General features: G+C 40.6%; 1 protein-coding gene across 2 annotated transcripts in view; it reads left to right on the top strand.

The window, feature by feature from the left end:
* scube1 (signal peptide, CUB domain, EGF-like 1) overlaps positions 1–17,167 on the top strand; it is a 118,837-nt gene that overhangs the window by 47,242 nt on the left and 54,428 nt on the right. For both annotated transcript variants that reach the window (XM_074698194.1, XM_074698193.1), the window contains exons 5-6: positions 10,355–10,483; positions 14,897–15,013. In XM_074698194.1, the coding sequence (XP_074554295.1) occupies positions 10,355–10,483; positions 14,897–15,013 (246 nt within the window). The remainder of the gene's footprint in view (positions 1–10,354; positions 10,484–14,896; positions 15,014–17,167) is intronic.

Genomic DNA, 17,167 nt, shown 5'->3' with positions numbered 1-17,167 from the left:
CGTTTAAAAAGCAGTTTAATTTGTGTTTCTCTTGATATGCACTACGTTTCTGCTGAAATGTGCAAAGACGTGCATTCTTCTTCTTTGAGTTTTTAAAGTGGATAATTAGCAGATGCATTACCGCCACCTAACAGGGATGTGGGTTAGAAAAAACAAACACATTTTGACTCTAACCAGATGTTGTGGCTTTATTACAATCAAATTCAACTCAGAAACTTGCACCAAAATTGAAGATTCAGTATTTATATCAACACTGCACCACTGAGCAAGACAAACTGGTAACAAAATATGAAAACCAACAAAAGTATGATTGAATCATCTTTTAGAGGTTTACTTTATAAATATTAGAAAAATCAGTAACTTAACTTCTACTAGTATAGAAAACAGTAAACTGTTCCCAGAAAGATTAATCTTATTTCCTGGAAGAGAAAAAACTGGACCCAGTGTTGTCGATTGCTCCCTCTGATCTCTCCCTTTTCTGTAAATAGAGCTCAGACCTGTCAGGACTGTCTGTCAGCATCCAGCGGTTGTTAGTATTCCTCAAAATGAAGACCACATTTCCCAGTCACCCTGTTGCTTCCTGGTCACATAGAGGATTTCGCTCCTTGTCTGCTTTCGCTCGGTTTGTTCATTTTCTTTTAGAGTTCACTGAAGCGGAAGATAAACAAAGTATTTTTGTTCCAGGTTTCTACACAAGCTCTGGTTGTGTTTGCTCTGGGCCCACTTCCTGTTTGGTGTTTGAACCCAGCTGATTCACCTCCAGATTTCACCTGATGAAACGTGACTTACAAACCGGCGTAAACACCAACAGCATCCGCAGTTACTGTAATCCTGAATGGAAATGACAGGTGTCCTGTTGCTTTGAGTCCTGGTTCTGTGCTCTGTTTAAAGTTTGATGCAGAGAAAGAAGTCGAGAGAATGAGGGATGTGTGTGTGTATTGGTGTGTGTGCTGCTTGTTTCCTCCGGTGTTTGAAGAAAGGATTGTGCAGGGTTATTAGAAAGGCACAGTCCTTATTTAAAGGAGTTCAATGCAGCCAGTTAAAGAAAAGCTCTCATTGAAATTCATGGCTTAGCACCTATAGCAGTGAAAGAGACACACAGCCAGCGTCTGACAGATTTCAATTAAAACAGCATTTACAAGAGCGTGATGGAGAAGTGGAGGGAGAGGAGGAGGACGATTTCTCTTTTAGCCCTGTACTTCTGAATAAATTTAAAAGGGAAATCATTTTTTAGAAAGGAAGGGAGGAAATAATCTATTATCCTGACTAAAAACATCAAAAACCAAAGATGTTTTCATTGATTTAATCATTGATTTAATCATTGATTTAAGGAGGAAAACCAAAACAAGAAAAGTCACTTTACTCAAAGGTCAAAATGTGAGTCTGTAGTCATACCTTGGGACTATTATTGATGATAAAGCTTTCGTACTTCCACATTGATCCAATCATGAAAACTTTTTTTCTTAAATGAAACTGTTATTGTTTCAGTTGTTTTATGTCTTTATTCAGAGGAAGGGACAGTAACTAGATCAGAAAACAAGGTGACATCTGGTAGATCAGGTAGCATGCACAGACTTTGAGGGGCATGGGGCAAGAAAAAGGGAAAAAAAAGCACATACAGCAGGTTCTCTTCACTAAAGAAGGCAAAAAGTTTGGTGTTTTTTTGAAAACGCCAAACAGCGCCTATAGCAGCTGGATACCCAAGATCAGAAGATCACAGGAGAACCGCATTTCTGTAGGAATCCCACCCATGACGACGTACTTGCATGCTAACTAATTAGTATGTTTACCTCACCTGGTCCTCCCTAAACGTCCACAATTTCAGTCCATGCCTTCTCCTTTCTGTTGGTGTCATTAAAGGAAGAATCTCGTGTCATACAGGGTTCTGAAGTTTTCCACCTCCACCTCCAAGATAAACTTTTCCTCCTCCAAGGAGTCAGACCTCCCTCTGAATCTGACCTGCTTTTGACTTATGGCCATATGCTTGTGACAAAGTTTTGATAAACAAGAATGAGATTTACGATCAGGAGCCCGAACATGGTGCTTTATTTTGAAATGACCGCATACACTGATCATTTTTGTGTCTGATTTCCTGTTTGGTACGATGTACTCTGCAGCGATTGACACATTTCTGCATCACATCCCAGCAAAATTAGACTCACAGCATAAAGGCTGCGAAAAGCTGTTGGTGATTGCAGCGCTGCAGACCATACTTTGTGAATGCAATGATTTACTAGAGTGGTTCAGCGTAGTGAATCAGGGGTTAGCACATGTTTTTGCCTCACAATAGCATCAAACAGAGCAGATTGTCATGTATTAACCTACCAAGTGGGCACTTTAGCACGTGCTTTTCATCAACTCGGCCACAAGGGGGAAAACTGCTGTCTAGACCTTACCTGTACCCTAAGACTTTGTTTTAGCATGTTTTTTTTGTTTTTTTTTTGCTTTGTCTTCTCTGTTTTGTCGGTGTTTTGGTTTCAGTCATACATCTTTAAAGGAAAGGACTTCTCTAAACCAAATTGTGACATGATCTAGACTTCTCATTCAGTAGCCACAGTTTAAACCAGCGTCCCTGTTCACTGGATGGTTACAGCAGATAGCTGTGGTTATTTTAAACAATGACTGATACTTTGCACAGTAAGTTTGAGCTTTTTATGAGGTTTGGAGTCTCAATTCTCAAGGACAAATTGGTAGAAAAATAGGGGGAAAAATGTAACAGTAATAAACAGCAGCAACAAATAGATTATTTAAGGTAATAAATGGATAAAAGTAAACATGCCAATTCATCACTGCTCTGTTAATTTTTTTATTCCTACAAAACTGTTGGCTCTATGAGCTTCATTTCTTTGAGGTCATAATAACTCAGTGGTACAAAGGTTTTGGAGTTTAGAAAAGGGCTGTAATGACTGCAACATTAAGGCCTGGGTCCAGTACTGCTGCAGCTTTCCTTCTTTGCAATACTTTGTAATTGACTTTAAACATAAACAAGGCAATTGACACAGCATTGTTGCCAATATACCAAATATTCATGGTTGAGATGCTCTCACCAGCTCTGCTGTTGTTGCCTGGATTCCAGGGTGGGGTTTTGCTTTTCTCCTCCATCAGAAAAGTTTGAGGTCCAATAGCTTCTAAGACCATGTCTAATGTTTTAACCACAGTGTCAACAGGCAGAGGGAGGATGTGTTGGACTAATGTGTGAGGATTGATTTGATGTGACGTGTGCACAGGTCATCCCTGGTCTCGCCTTTGTTGTTAAGTGTTGAATACTGGTATAATGGTGTTTTGACCAATCAGAATCAAGTATGTATCAAGTACTTGTTTAAATAACCTTCACTCATAGTTATTGTTGTGTGTTTTACTCTTAAAAATTGCAACACCTTCAAAATTTAAAAGCATAATTTGTTCACGGTCAAGTGAAGCTGTGAAATGTCTCCCTGGTGAGGAGATCAGGTTGTGAGACTGGCGTTCAGCATCACCTCATTCCTCATCCGCCTCAGAGGAAGCAGGGAGGAAAGCGAGTGTGAGCCTCCAAATTATTCTTCTATCTTCATTACATTCCTCTCCTCTTTCTTCACTTTTTCTCTCTTCATCTGTCTCTGTCTTTCCCTTCATCCCTCCCCCCTCCTATAACACTCTGCCAGCCAGACTTGGGGGCTTCGGGGTGTAACTCTGCGAGAGTCGGGTTGTAATAACAGTGCTGTGATATGCTTGGACCTCATCGAGAGTCGGAGCTCCTGAGAGAGCCAGAGAGAGATGTGTGGAGATGTGGATGAAGAAAGTGAAAGAGAAAGACAGACAGAGGATAATAAAGAGACGGAGTGCAGGCTGTGTGCTGGGGGCTCTTACTGGGCCATGTAGACGTGTCTCTGTGTTTTATCTGGACCTGCTGGGGCTTGGGGTGAGGAGCTTCAGTAGCTGTAAACCTGCTGACCTCCCCAATCTAAACAAAGCTGTACTCTGAGCAACGAACACTCACTCTGATTTTTTAATGTGAACTGAGGGACTGCAGGTTGAACTGACAGATTTTTTTTTACTGTGATCTAAAGCGCTTAACATTAGAGACAACACATCCACAAAACAGATCAAAATCTTCTTGAGAAACCTTAACAACAGTAAAGAAAAGAGTTTTTTTGTCAAATTTTAGCTCTCCATCTTTTCATGTCTACACCACTGACTCATATATGGTTGTAGTCCCCATGACATCACTCATCTGCTTCTGAGGCAGAGTTTTGAAGCTGTGCATCACTGGAGGCCATATTGGAAAAGCTGAATTCAACTTGCATCACTCAGTCTAGTATGACATAAAGAGATGGGGTCAAGGCAGGCTTTTACCGTCTTTGCTAACAGCTACAGAGTGTCCCCCCTGACCATTAAGTCAGCCATACCCTTGAATTGGCAAAACTGTGTATATATATTTATATATAAATATATGTAGATGCCTTGGTAAGAGTCACATCCTCTTGACAGTCATTTCAAAAGCTCATGGGATATGTAGTGTTTTTCTTGGAAAAACACTTATTTTTAAGTAGGGCTCAATGATTTTAGAAAAAATGTGATTGCGATTTTTTTAGATCAATATTGCGTTTGGGATTGAGCATGTATTTTTATTTTATTTATTTATTTATTTATTTATTTGTTTATTTATTTTTTTTTTTGGGGGGGGGTCATCTTCTGTGTTATTTATTAAACACAAGCGCTAAATCATTCTAGGATATGACCAACACAACAAAGGATACTGTCAACATAAAAACAATTCTTTCCTGCATTTTTTAATTGAAAAAAATAAAAAAAAAAAAACATGAAAATTGACCAATTTTCAGTTGTCATTAAGAGTTACAAACACCAGTCTGATGTATGAGTCTCTGTAGCTCAAACAGTTTTTGCTAGAAGAACCAGCATGTTGACTTTTGCTGGTTTGAAGGAAGGGAAAACGAGTACAAGTTACTTCATTTCTCCAGGTCTGTGTACATGAAACGTTGTATTTTATTTTATTTTATTTTATTTTATTTTTAATTGCAGCTTTTGCGATTGAAAATTGCATTCTTTTACATTGCGATGTTGGTTCAGCCCTACTTTTAAGGATAGTCCTCAATGTGGCTGAATTTTCTAAAATAAGACATAAACACTTGTTTAGATTTCCGTTTTGTGCAGTGTTAAAATGTCCTTATGAAAATAAATTACATGAATACAAATGCAGAAGCAGAAAACTACGATAAATTGGTGTTAATCTATTGTGTATGTGTGTTAACTTGAAGAAATGGGATAGGATTCTGTTTCAACGTTTTTTCTTCTCTTTCTTCTTCCTCTTTTTCTTCTTTATCAGTGTTTATTTGGGACGATGCAGCTACAAACGTGCAGTTACAACAGAATGGTTTGGTTCGTTTGACCAAGTGTAGAGTGAACCAAACCATGTAAAAGTAAAACACTGTGACTGTTTCGACCCCAATCTACCAAGCCCCATGCACTGTCATGTGTGAAAACAACCTGTTAATACTGTCTTTGAGTGAGGTATCATTACAGTGCCTCAGATACTTACAGGAGTCATCAATTTGTGATTCTTATGAAGGCTTTGCACTGCTTGGGTTTGCTGTGTATGTTCAGAAAAATGTCATCAAATTATCAATGATTAAATTCATGAACTAGTGGAGACAAATCTTGTTGAGATCAGGCTGAGAATCTATCCGGTGAGGAATTATTCAGGTCAAACTTCTGAACATGCCGGTTCCTCCTCGGCTCGTCACGTTGGACAGGTTTTGAGGCCGCAGTCTGAGGCTCTGTTTGTTGTTTCAGGCTGGATTGTGCAGAGTCCCCCCTGCGTCCACCTTCTCCCTCTGCCTGCGTTTATTTGACTTTTCCAGGTTGAAATTGATTGTACTCACTCGGCTTTCCTATGAGTTTAGTTTTTAAACAGAGTCGATGTATGCTCTGGAAACTGGTTTTTTTTTTTTTCACCCTGTCTTCATTGTGCCGCACTCTAAGACGGGGTTAACTTATTTAAGGAATCCTATCCTATTCCAGGATAGGAAATCGTAAACACTCAATCCAACTTCCCTTTAGTCTTGTTGTACAGATTCTGTATTTTTCTCACCATGGCAAATAAAATCAAATAAATAGTGCGGTTTCCTCAGCTCAACCACTTTTGGAGGTTTTCTCTGCAGGAAAGAAGAGTGGAAGAAATTACTGAGTAAAGATGAAGCAAAGAGAGAAGAAGAAAAATGATGTGGGGTGAAAAAGAATTAGGGCTGAAATTAGAGGAGAGGCATGTAAATCAGACACCTCAGCACTTTTTCTAGAGTTTAGGAGAGTTCATTCACGCTTCTGGACAGAAACATTAGCAGTTAAAGTAATCTCTGTGTTTGAAGCAGAGGTGAGGACCGTGTTTGATCTTTTGTTCCTGGTGTAAATGAACAGTTTCCTTTGGCTCCTTTGGTTTTGGACGCTGATAAAACGGTCGGCTGTTTCTTTGTCACGCTCAGCTCAACCGACAGAGTAAGAGAAAGGGCGTTTTGTTTGTGGAGGGGGACTCTCAGGGGGGAATGGCACCTTAATGAGATACTTGAAGTGCTCATGGGCCCCATGAAGGGACATTACTAGAGAGTAGGGGGTACTAGATAAAGCAGGTACTTCCAGACGAAATGTACTGAGGAATAAAATACAAATTAATTATAAGCAATATTATAATTTCTGATAACTCTGCTCAGCTATAAGAGCTCTTCACTCAGCTCAGCCCCTGTATTTTTTAATCCAGTTGAAGCCACTGTGAGGACTTTCTAAAGACTCTTGAACTAGTCTCACTTCTAGAAATATGCCTGATCATAACCCATAACTTGTGAGATCAACAGCGCCAAAATGGGCTATTTCTAGTGCTGTCAATGGATTAAAAAAATAATCTAATCATTTACAGAATTTGTAATTATTTAATGTAATTAATCACATTTTAATCCCATATCTGCTTAAGGTCCCCAAATAAAGAATCTGAATTCTGGGAAATCACAAAATTGTAGCGTATAACTAATCAAAGAAATACAAAGAGAAGAGAAGATTTGTAAATCCACATTATTTCCAACTAGCCAATGTTAAAATCTCCATGTTTGCTGCCATTGAGGTTATGCAACTGTTTACTGCGTCTAAAGAAGCAAATTATGTTTTTCATCCAGAGGGGCAAGGTCTGGTGGAGCTTGTCAATCAAAATCATGCTTGTTTACTCCTGTGGGTGAGAGCGGTGCCCTTTTTGGATGAGAGCTCAGCATGGATATGAGGAGAAGATGTGAGACGACAGAAGCATAGCGAGATGCTGCTAGTCAGATAAGTTCTGGCAGCTCACGCTCCAACTGAGGATGTGTCCCGGTAGCTCAGAGAGTGGACTTTCAAAATTAAAAAGAACAGAAGAGCAGAGGAAAGCTAATTAGCCTTTAGCTCAGGCTGTATCACTCTATAACACAGGGGCTAAGCTGTTTGTGATAATGTTGATTCCAACCCATAGTCAGCAGTTATTCTGCAGTGGTCTGTTCAAACTTCAGTCTACATTACATTACATTAGCGCTGCTTGGTGAGGTTGGAATTGGAAGATGAGCACTGTTGGGACATAACCAGGATTCACTGACGTTGCACATAACAGACACGTCTTGGAGCATTGAGCTATGAGTAGAGCTAAATATGGCCTGGTAGTGAACTACAACACAATCTGAGTTTAGAAAGTTTGCTTGTTGTCACATTTTAAAAAATCGGCCTATGTAACTATTAATAAATACATTATCTCATTGCTTTGCATCCTGTAAAAAAATTGTCTTAAAAAAAGAAAAGTAGTGTTAAAAAATTATCTGTTCTTCATTCATTTACCTTAACAAAGTCATTTCTTGGAACATCACTACATCATCCTTACGGTGTCTTTAAATGTAGCAGCTCCTTTAAAAATTATGGTTGTCTTGATACATTCTGCTTAAATCATCTACATTTTTTTATGCTTGGTTTTAAAATTTTCAGACAACATGATCAGCGCTGACTTCACACTTGGCGAGCATCATACTCAAAGTCTCACCACAAAAGTTTGGAGGTCTACTTTGCTTCTACCACTGCTGCCTCACAGATGTGCTGTGCTCACATTTTCAGTCCTACCACCTCAACCCTAGCATCCACCTGCATCAAGATGACGAGGACCTAAGATGGGAAATAATGTTGACGATCTGAAAGAAAGAAAAAAGAAATATCAGCACTAAAAATACAAAAATAAACAAAGAAAGAAAAGAAGTCGAAGCCTCAGAAGTATGAAAAGATATATGAACAATAAAGCAGATATAAACTTAAAAAGCAATAAGGGCACATTTCTCCACTGAGGCAGAGTTTATGACCGAGGTTACGTCGAAATAAAATTGATGTGTAATAAAAACAGCACGTCTCAACCTTTCATCAGTCTGGGCTCAAAAATAGCTCAGCTGAAAACAGACTCTGTAAAAAGAACCTCTTTTTATTGAGTGAGGACATCTGATTGTGCCATGATGAGCAGACATCCACACACTCCCAAACTAACTTTTCCACTTCTTCCCAGAGCTCAGTGATATCTTTGGCTGGCGTCTCCCTCCCCACTCGCCTCTCTGGAGAGCGCTGGCCCTCCGTCCTCCGCCTCCCTGCTTCCTCCCCCGGCTCCTCTTCCCGCTGATGAAGATTTAAACTCTGGCCTATTTCAGATATTATTGCCTCAGTGCGCTCTGTAAATCATCAGGATAGGAGACCACATCAAACAGGCTGGAGTGAAGGAATGGAGGGATGGAGGGATCAGGAGACGAGTAGCCGTATCAGAGCAGACAGGAAGAAGCCTGAGAATCAGGCTTTAATGGAGTCATAAATGCTGCTGAAAGAGAGGAAATGTTTTGGGATTTTTGCGCTAGTGTGGAGGGAAACAGGGTTTCCAGGTCTGGAGTTATGAGCGTCTCTACCGTCTTTTGGGTCGACTAGGTACAGCTTGATGTCTCAAAGTTCTGCAGTTGGTAGAATTGGTCTAATTTTTTAAAACCACTGGTTCCGCCTTTGTTTTATAATGTAATGTATTCATTAGGGCTGTCACCTTCAAGCGTATGAATTCATTACACGTAAATTAACGTGTTTTAAAACTTAACGCAAGATTAACTCTTTGTCTGCCAGCCATTTTCAGAGCATTATGAACAATCTTTCAAGACCCAAATAATATTGTTTTCTACAACTATGTAAACACTAAAGCTACCAAAAAAGAGTGGACTCTCTTCTTTCATGTCTCTCTTCATGTTTTTGATCCAAAACATACTTTTTTTTTATCGCATTCATCTTCGGCGCGCCATCTTTTTATCCTCTTCATGATCTCCGTTTTCTTTTCTTACAGTCGCACCGCTCTTCCTCTCTGAACAACCATGCCACACCCTCAGTTGGAGCGTGAACTTTTCTGACTTGCAGCATTAACTATGCCTCTGTCATCTCACATCTTCTCCTTATATCCATGCTGATCTCTTATCCGAATAGAGCACAGCTCTCACCCACAGGAGCTTATGTGCATGATTTTGATTGACAAGCTCCGCCAGACCCCACCTCTCCTGCTGAAAAACATAATTTACTTCTTCAGACACAGTAAATGGTTGCAATCAAAAGGCAGCAAACAAAGATATTCTAATTTTAGCCTGTTGAAAAAAAATTGGATTTACAAACCTTCTCTTCTTTATGAATTCATTTGATTAGTCATGCACATAGACTGTAAAAAAAAATGGACGTCATCTTGCTCCACTCTAAGTGAGGTTGCCACAAAAACAGCTCCCCCTGGTGGCTGGCTGCAGTATAGGTCAAAAAATATGTCTCCCCAGTCATTCCAGATGGGCTGTGGTCAAACTTTAAAAAATTAATACACCTGGTAAAAATGTTTCTCAAGATTCCCTGATTGTGTGAAGATATCATTTAGGTACCTTGAGTTCACTGATAGCAATGTGGTGTAAGTCAGTGGCCTGCATCCAAACAGATAGACAGAAACTGATAGAAAACATGATGGTCTACCCTCTAGCACTACACCAAACCTCATCTGAGCCTCTTCAATCTGTTATTATAATAAATATTAGATATGTTTAAAACGTCTGGTTGGGCAGCCTCTGACAGAATACCTGCAGTAACCAATGAGAAGCACAGACCTGGAAGCGTCATCATCAAGATATTACAGCTCACAGTTGTGAACCAAAAGTGTGGTCAAGAATGAGTTATGCATTGTGTGAACCTAGGGATTGTGATGTTAAAAACTAGTCAGAATTGTCTTTATGTGGTTGGGGTTAAGTGGCACATCCCATGCACAGAAGCGCTTTCTCTTTCTAACCAGACTCCTTCTCTGTGTCTCTCTCTTACACAGATGGGATGAACTGCATGAACAAGGACCACGGCTGTGCCCACATCTGCAGAGAGGCTCCCGGCAAAGGTGGAGTGTCGTGCGAGTGCCGTCCCGGGTTTGAGCTGGCCAAGAACCAGAAAGACTGTACACGTAGGTATCACATCTGATCTCAGAGCTCCTCAACATCAACACATGCCTTCTGCTGCCTGATTGTAGGATCTGACATAAGTCACGCTAATTGTCTGGCCTTGTGGGACATGTTTGTGGTTTAAGTTTGTGCTGTAAGGTTGCTGCAGTGGCTCCAACATAAAAGGCAGCCATTCTCATTTCTCTCTCTTAAACCAGCCAGACCACATTGACAAAAACAATGATTTGACACCACAGCTGCAGGTCTTCTACTGCCTCAACCAGTCTGTTTTGAATGGTTAGCTCATAGCTAAAACAACCGCACGCCACTGCCCACAGCACCTACTGGATCAGATAAACATACGGGTCTTTTCATACAACTGTAAGGAGTGATGTTGCTGCTGTTTCAGTATAAAACAGCTTAAATAAAAAGGTTCATCTCTGCAGGGATTTTTCTCTGTGGTATTGTCAGACATAAAAATCAGAGCGAGCACTTCTATTGGACGCCCACTCACCGGCCACTTAATTAGGCACATCTATCCAACTGCTTGTTAAAGCAAATTTATAATCAGCCAATCACATGGCAGCAACTCAATGCATTTATGCATGTAGACATGGTCAAGACGATCTTCTGCAGTTCAAACCAAGCATCAGAATGGATAAGAAAGGTGATTAGATAGACAGGCTGGTCTGAGTATTTCAGAAACTGCTGATATACTGGGATTTTCACCCACAACCATTTCAAGGGTTTACAGAGAATGGTCCCAAAAAGAGAAAATATCCAGTGAGCAGCAGTTCTGTGGGCCAAAATGCCTTGTTGATGCCAGAGGTCAGAGGAGAATGGACAGACTGGTTGGAGCTGATAGAAAGGCAACAGTAACTCAAATAACCACTGGTTACAACCGAGGTCTGCAGAAGAGCATCTCTGAACACACAACACGTCCAACCTTGAGGCAGATGAGCTACAGCAGCAGAAGACCACACCTGGTGACCCTCCTGTCAGCTAAGAACAGGAATCTGAGGCTACAATTCACACAGCAACACTAAATTCGGACAATAGAAGATTGGAAAAACGTTGTCTGGTCTGATGAGTCTGGATTTCTGCTCCACATTCGGATGGTAGGGTCAGAATTTGGCGTCGACAACATGAAAGCATGGATCCATCCTGCCTTGTATCAATGGTTCAGGCTGCTGGTGGTGTAATAGTGTGGGGGATATTTTCTTGGCTCACTTTGGGTCCCTTAGTACCAACTGAGCATGGTTTAAAGTCCACAGCCTACCTGAGTATTGTTGCTGACCATGCTCATCCCTTTATGAGCACAGTGTACCCATCTTCTGATGGCTACTTCCAGCAGGATAACGCTCCATGTCATAAAACTGGAATCATCTCAGACTGCTTTCTTCAGCATGACAATGAGTTCCCTGTACTCAAATGTCCTCCACAGTCCCCAGATCTCAATCCAATAGAGCACCTTTGGGATGTGGTGGAACGGGAGATTCTCATCATGGATGTTCAGCCGACAAATCTGCAGCAACTGTGTGATGCTATCATGTCAATATGGACCAAACTCTCTGAGAAATGTTTCCAGTACCTTGTCGAACGGTCATTTCATGGCTTCTGGCTGCATGATGTGCAACTAAATGTCCTCATCTTTTCGGTTCTTTCAGTCGTTCTGACCTCAGTGTGTCTATAAACTGAGCTGATGTTTAAAGCTACTGATCCTACCTCATAAAGGAAAACAATCTCAGACGTTGGATGTTTTGGGATCCTGCAGAACTCTGTCATCTGTTAATCTTTACTCAATTGACTTGTCACTTTATTTTACAGCCCACATGGCAGCAAGGTATTAACACTCAGTTTCATAGAGCTGAGTTTATTGAGGTTACGTGCCGGTGTGATGAAGGCTTTAAATTCTTCCTGTAATAAACATCTGTAATAGCAATGATGGACAAGTTCCAGTCGGCCTTCAGCGGTAAAATATGAGGGTGGACATTTAATACCAAAATCATTTAAGCGTTTCAGGCCAAGCTGAAGGTGCTGAAGGATTCAGTAGAGAGAATTCATGTCTGTAACCCCCCCCCCTCCACTCCTCGCTCCATCCTTGGTTCTCAGTCTTCACGCAGAGTGCCTCCAGCCATGGAATTTAAGGCTGCTGTTTTTGAGAGGGGAAAAATAAGCTTTTAGTTACACTTTGTTTGGCAACACATCTTGTTCTTCTCTCAGACGGCGAGAGTGTAAAGATTGTGAAAGGCTTTAACGCGTCCCCCACCGTGCTTATATTTTATAAGCGGCGAGGGATGCAGTGCTGTGCCGGCCTGTTGAGCAAGGCGGCACAGGACGGCAGTAAACGGGCGATGAAAGAAGAGGTAGTTATTTCTATTACACTCCTCAAAACACAAACATACATACCTCTCCTCCAGTTTCACCCCTAGTTCTTTTTCCCACATCCTTTCCCTCCTTCTCTCCCGGCTTCATCCTTTTTTAAGTTGTTTCTTCCACTCTCCTCTCCTGCCCTGAAAACATCCAAAAGTGGTCAAAGCTGAGGAAACCACACCACTTAGAAAAATCTCCCTGAAAATGTTCAGACATGCTTTCTCTTTTCACCTCAAGAAATGTGATGATTAAACAAATTATGAGAAAGCACAAGTTTTGGATGGAAACTTCATGTTTACTATGGCAAACTCTGATCTAAATTTTTTGAGGGATGTCAAAAAATATGACTCAGTTCGCTTTTTCAAGGTTTCCAAGGAAGTAGAGTTTGACCTTGCGGATAATGGCCGAGCTTCTTGATTTCCTCTGAAATGTCCCAAAGTGAAATTTTCAGCTTACAATAACTTCTTTCTCACACCGATTTTTATACGCCAGGAAGTTTACCAGGAAGTCAGAGACCTGTTTTAAGAACACGTTTTCATTTGTGTGTAGATAGGTGCTTTTAATCGTGTGATCAACGAATCAGTCAAGTTACTCAACTTTAACGCCAAGCTGCAGTATTCAATGCCCTGAGTAAATGTTAGTCACGTAACTCAATGGAAAACAAACAAAAGCTAAGTCCCATGTCATTATTTTACACAATCCATGATATATTGCCCAATCTTAATGATGCAGTCATTTTGCCTAAACCTAACCACATGTAGGGCTAAAAGGGGGCTCTCAAACGTTGGAGGTCTTAAGATCCTGCAGAACTCTGTCATCGGGCAATCTTTACCCAAATGACTTGTCACTTTATTTTATAGCAAATCTTTGCTATATGACATCACATCATGAGACAGTTGTGCATCCAGGACTTGAAAGGCCTTGGCAAATTGCCAATTCAGGCCTAAGCTTTAGTAATGCCCTCTCAGATCTGATGTTGGCCGGCTGAACCTCAACTGTACAAGTGAAATATCGAAAACTTTTTCATGGCTAGAAAACTGGACAGCATGGACTGATGACATCATAAGTGATTGGATTTAAAAGACCTGTTAGACTCACATTTCTGACCTAAAGCCACCAAGCGGGTCAGTTTGGTTCATCTTGGTGCAGCATGCATTTTATGGTGTTTCCATTAACTACCGAAACTACCAAACTACCGGCCCATACAGTCCCACTTTTTGGTTCCCCTTCTGTTGGGTTGCCAGACACACTGAACCGATCCCAGAGGGTGGAGTTCCAACACTGAAACAAAGGTTGGTAGCACTTTTTAACAAAGAGCCACATGCTAATCATAAAGAAGACAAATAGCTGGATGTCTTCTATCATTGCTCTTTGTTTACTGTGTTGCGTTTTTTCTCTCCATTGGATTTATTTGCGAGGTATGCTGTGTGGCACTGCTATGGTATCACACTATTACGTAGCTGATGCAGCTATTGGCATCTGGCTTACACACTGCCTACCACAGGGGGGCACAGTTGGCTGTGGAAACCAAACTGTGCTGATCCATACAGGACCACTTGGTGGGAAACAGTGGTTTCCAAAGTGGGGTTGGGAATTCCTAAGGGGATTGCAAGATACTGGTGAAAGAATTGCATGATGCCTTCAGAAAAAAAATGAAACCCTTAGAAATTAAAAGTTGCACATTATTGTAAAAGTCTACTCAAACAGATATTGTGTCTACTTTTTACAAATTTAATGAGTCACTAAAGTAGTTTTTGGATTAGCCTGTTGTTGATCGCACATGGTTGTAAGCAATGTTAAACCACCTCAAGAGACAGTGGGTGGTCACAAGTTTTTTCTCTGGTGAAGGCTGGAAAGTTTGGGTACCCCTTACCAAAGAGACCTAAAGCACCAGGCCAAAGTGCCCAATCAAGCTTTTGCACTTTGTCACACCACTACATCATGCTGGATCACCCTTTTCTGCAGCTTTGAACTCAAGGATGTTGACTTTGATTTCATGGGTCATGTGTTAATTATTGTGAAAAATCCATGAGTAAGACCTGACTGTGTGTGTTTTTCCTCAGTGACATGTAACTATGGAAACGGAGGCTGCCAGCACACATGTGATGACACAGACACAGGGCCGGTGTGTGGCTGCCACCAGAAGTACGCCCTGCACTCAGACAGCAAGACCTGCATCGGTGAGTGACAATCAAAGATGGCTTTTTGTTTCACACAACATGAAGTTCTTTCAGCTGTTTGGTAGATACAGTGGAAGACAAAAGCCAGTCATACTGTTCCTACGCTCAGCTAGGATGATTTTTTGCTAAAACTGAACTGAAGTAGTGCTGCTCACTGGAATTTAAAGATATCATTTAGCATCCGTCAGTGTCTTTTCAAAGTAACTAAGATATGCTTAGTAAATTCCAATGTTGGGAAACATAATGAAGCTGAAATGGGTATTAGGTTTTGTGTAGATATGACATCCGTGTCTCTTCAGTGAAAGACCAATATATGTCCAAGTCATACTTAAACCCTGAATGTTGCACCAAGTACTCTACGCTTTACATTCATCAAGGAATTGGGTTCTATACTTTGGTACCCAAAGTAGAGTTAAAAGGGAGAACAGGTTGACTATGGGATATGTCCCTAGCAACCAAGTATATGCTTGATTGCCCTTTGACAAGCCACCTGGGCTCATCCACCAGGGGTCTCCTCAGAAACTCAGAATGTCATTCTCTGTGCTGAAGCTGGGTTTCCCAGATGAACTTCAGACAACATCCCATGTGCTTCCCATTTGAAATTCTATTCAAAGCTGGTTTGGATTTGTTAGCTGGATTTTGGCTACCTTGAAATTTGAAATAATATAAGTCTAATGTGTCCTTCCACCAATTGGTTGCCAACTATTTTTAATATATCCCATTTCAAGAAAACAAGATACACATTGGATACACCAATCATCATTCACCAGTGAGCTACATAGATAGACCCAATCTGTTGAGTAGTCAGTAATTCATCAGCAGCCAGGAGTCGCCTGCCTTGTGCAAGCCAAATTCTGGGTCTCACATAAAAAGCTATCCATTTTCACATTGCTTTTTGTTCTAAACAGCAAAGAATGAATGAGACATTCAAGGTAAGTGGAGTTATCCATAACTCTGTTCTCTTAACCTTCTTTATGCTGATTTAGTAAAAAGGAAGTTTGTTTTAATCCCAAAGCTTTTTTTCCACCAGTTTGTCTTTGCTCTTGTAGACTGTGTGCTACCAGTGATGTTTCCAGTCTCATTACTTTGAGAATCTGTGTGTCAAGTACCTGTACTCTGAGATATAAATCATCTGTGTGCTCTAAATCTAATGAATGTTATGGGTATTGTAGATGTAGGAGCTGAAGTTCAAGATTGAAGTTTAAGGTTAATTGTTGGATTGTGGTTTGTGGACTCTTTGGCTGTAGTGTGATCTTTGGTGATAGATTGTTTTTGTTCTTGCACTTTGTGTTAGAATAATTAATAGGCACATGGGAATAAACAGATGTGTTCAGCATTAAACTCAAAATGCAAGGGTCCAACGAAATGGCTAGATTGCTCAGGGCTGATACCGCACTCCATCAGGCCAGCACGTACAGTCCAGTTGCCTGATTTTGATGAGGAATGAGGACAGTTATTTTCCTGACATCGCTTTCCAAGCTGTGCTACTGTCTTTTGTCCGTACTTCCCAAAGTTGTTCCCACTTTAACCAGTTCACAAGCTAAAACTGAATCAAAGTGTTAAGAAGCAACTGAACCACACTATTTAGGCCCCAACCGACTAAAACAGCAAGAAGTACCTTTATATTGACCTTTGGGTTGATTGCTGACAAAGAGTAATACATTATCAGCAACAACTGCCTAGAAAGATAATCATTGTACTCAAATTAATTCTAAAGAGATTAGCCAAAAAAAAGAAAGAAAGCATGTTCCCCTTACTTTGTCTCATTGAAAGACAAATTTATATGACCATCTGATGTGAAATTTTCATCTAAAATAGTTTCAAGAAGAATGAACTAGTTGCCTGACTGAGCCAGTCTCTATTGTTGGACCCTAAATCTCATCCAGACCAAATCAATTGAATCAATTCAAAACATGAGATTTTAGGAGGTCCAAAACAAAAACCCGAACAAACAAGAAGGGTGGGTTAGTGGAGAGAAAAGATCTAAAAACATCTGTATCAATGGGCTAAAAACTGACGAGTTTGGATCACGATTACTTTAGGGTCCACTCTTGCCAGATTTCCTAACTTGGCTGGATGACATTTTACCAAACTGTCCATTTAATGAGCTACCTGGGAGTCCATGTGACTTTGTTTACAAGTTCTGGTTAATTT

Source organism: Halichoeres trimaculatus, unplaced genomic scaffold (assembly GCF_033239565.1).
Source record: "Halichoeres trimaculatus isolate MK-OKI-2021-1 unplaced genomic scaffold, fHalTri1.1 fHalTri1_scaffold_21, whole genome shotgun sequence".
NCBI lineage: Eukaryota > Metazoa > Chordata > Actinopteri > Labriformes > Labridae > Halichoeres > Halichoeres trimaculatus.
This window is presented reverse-complemented; position numbering and strand designations above follow the sequence as displayed.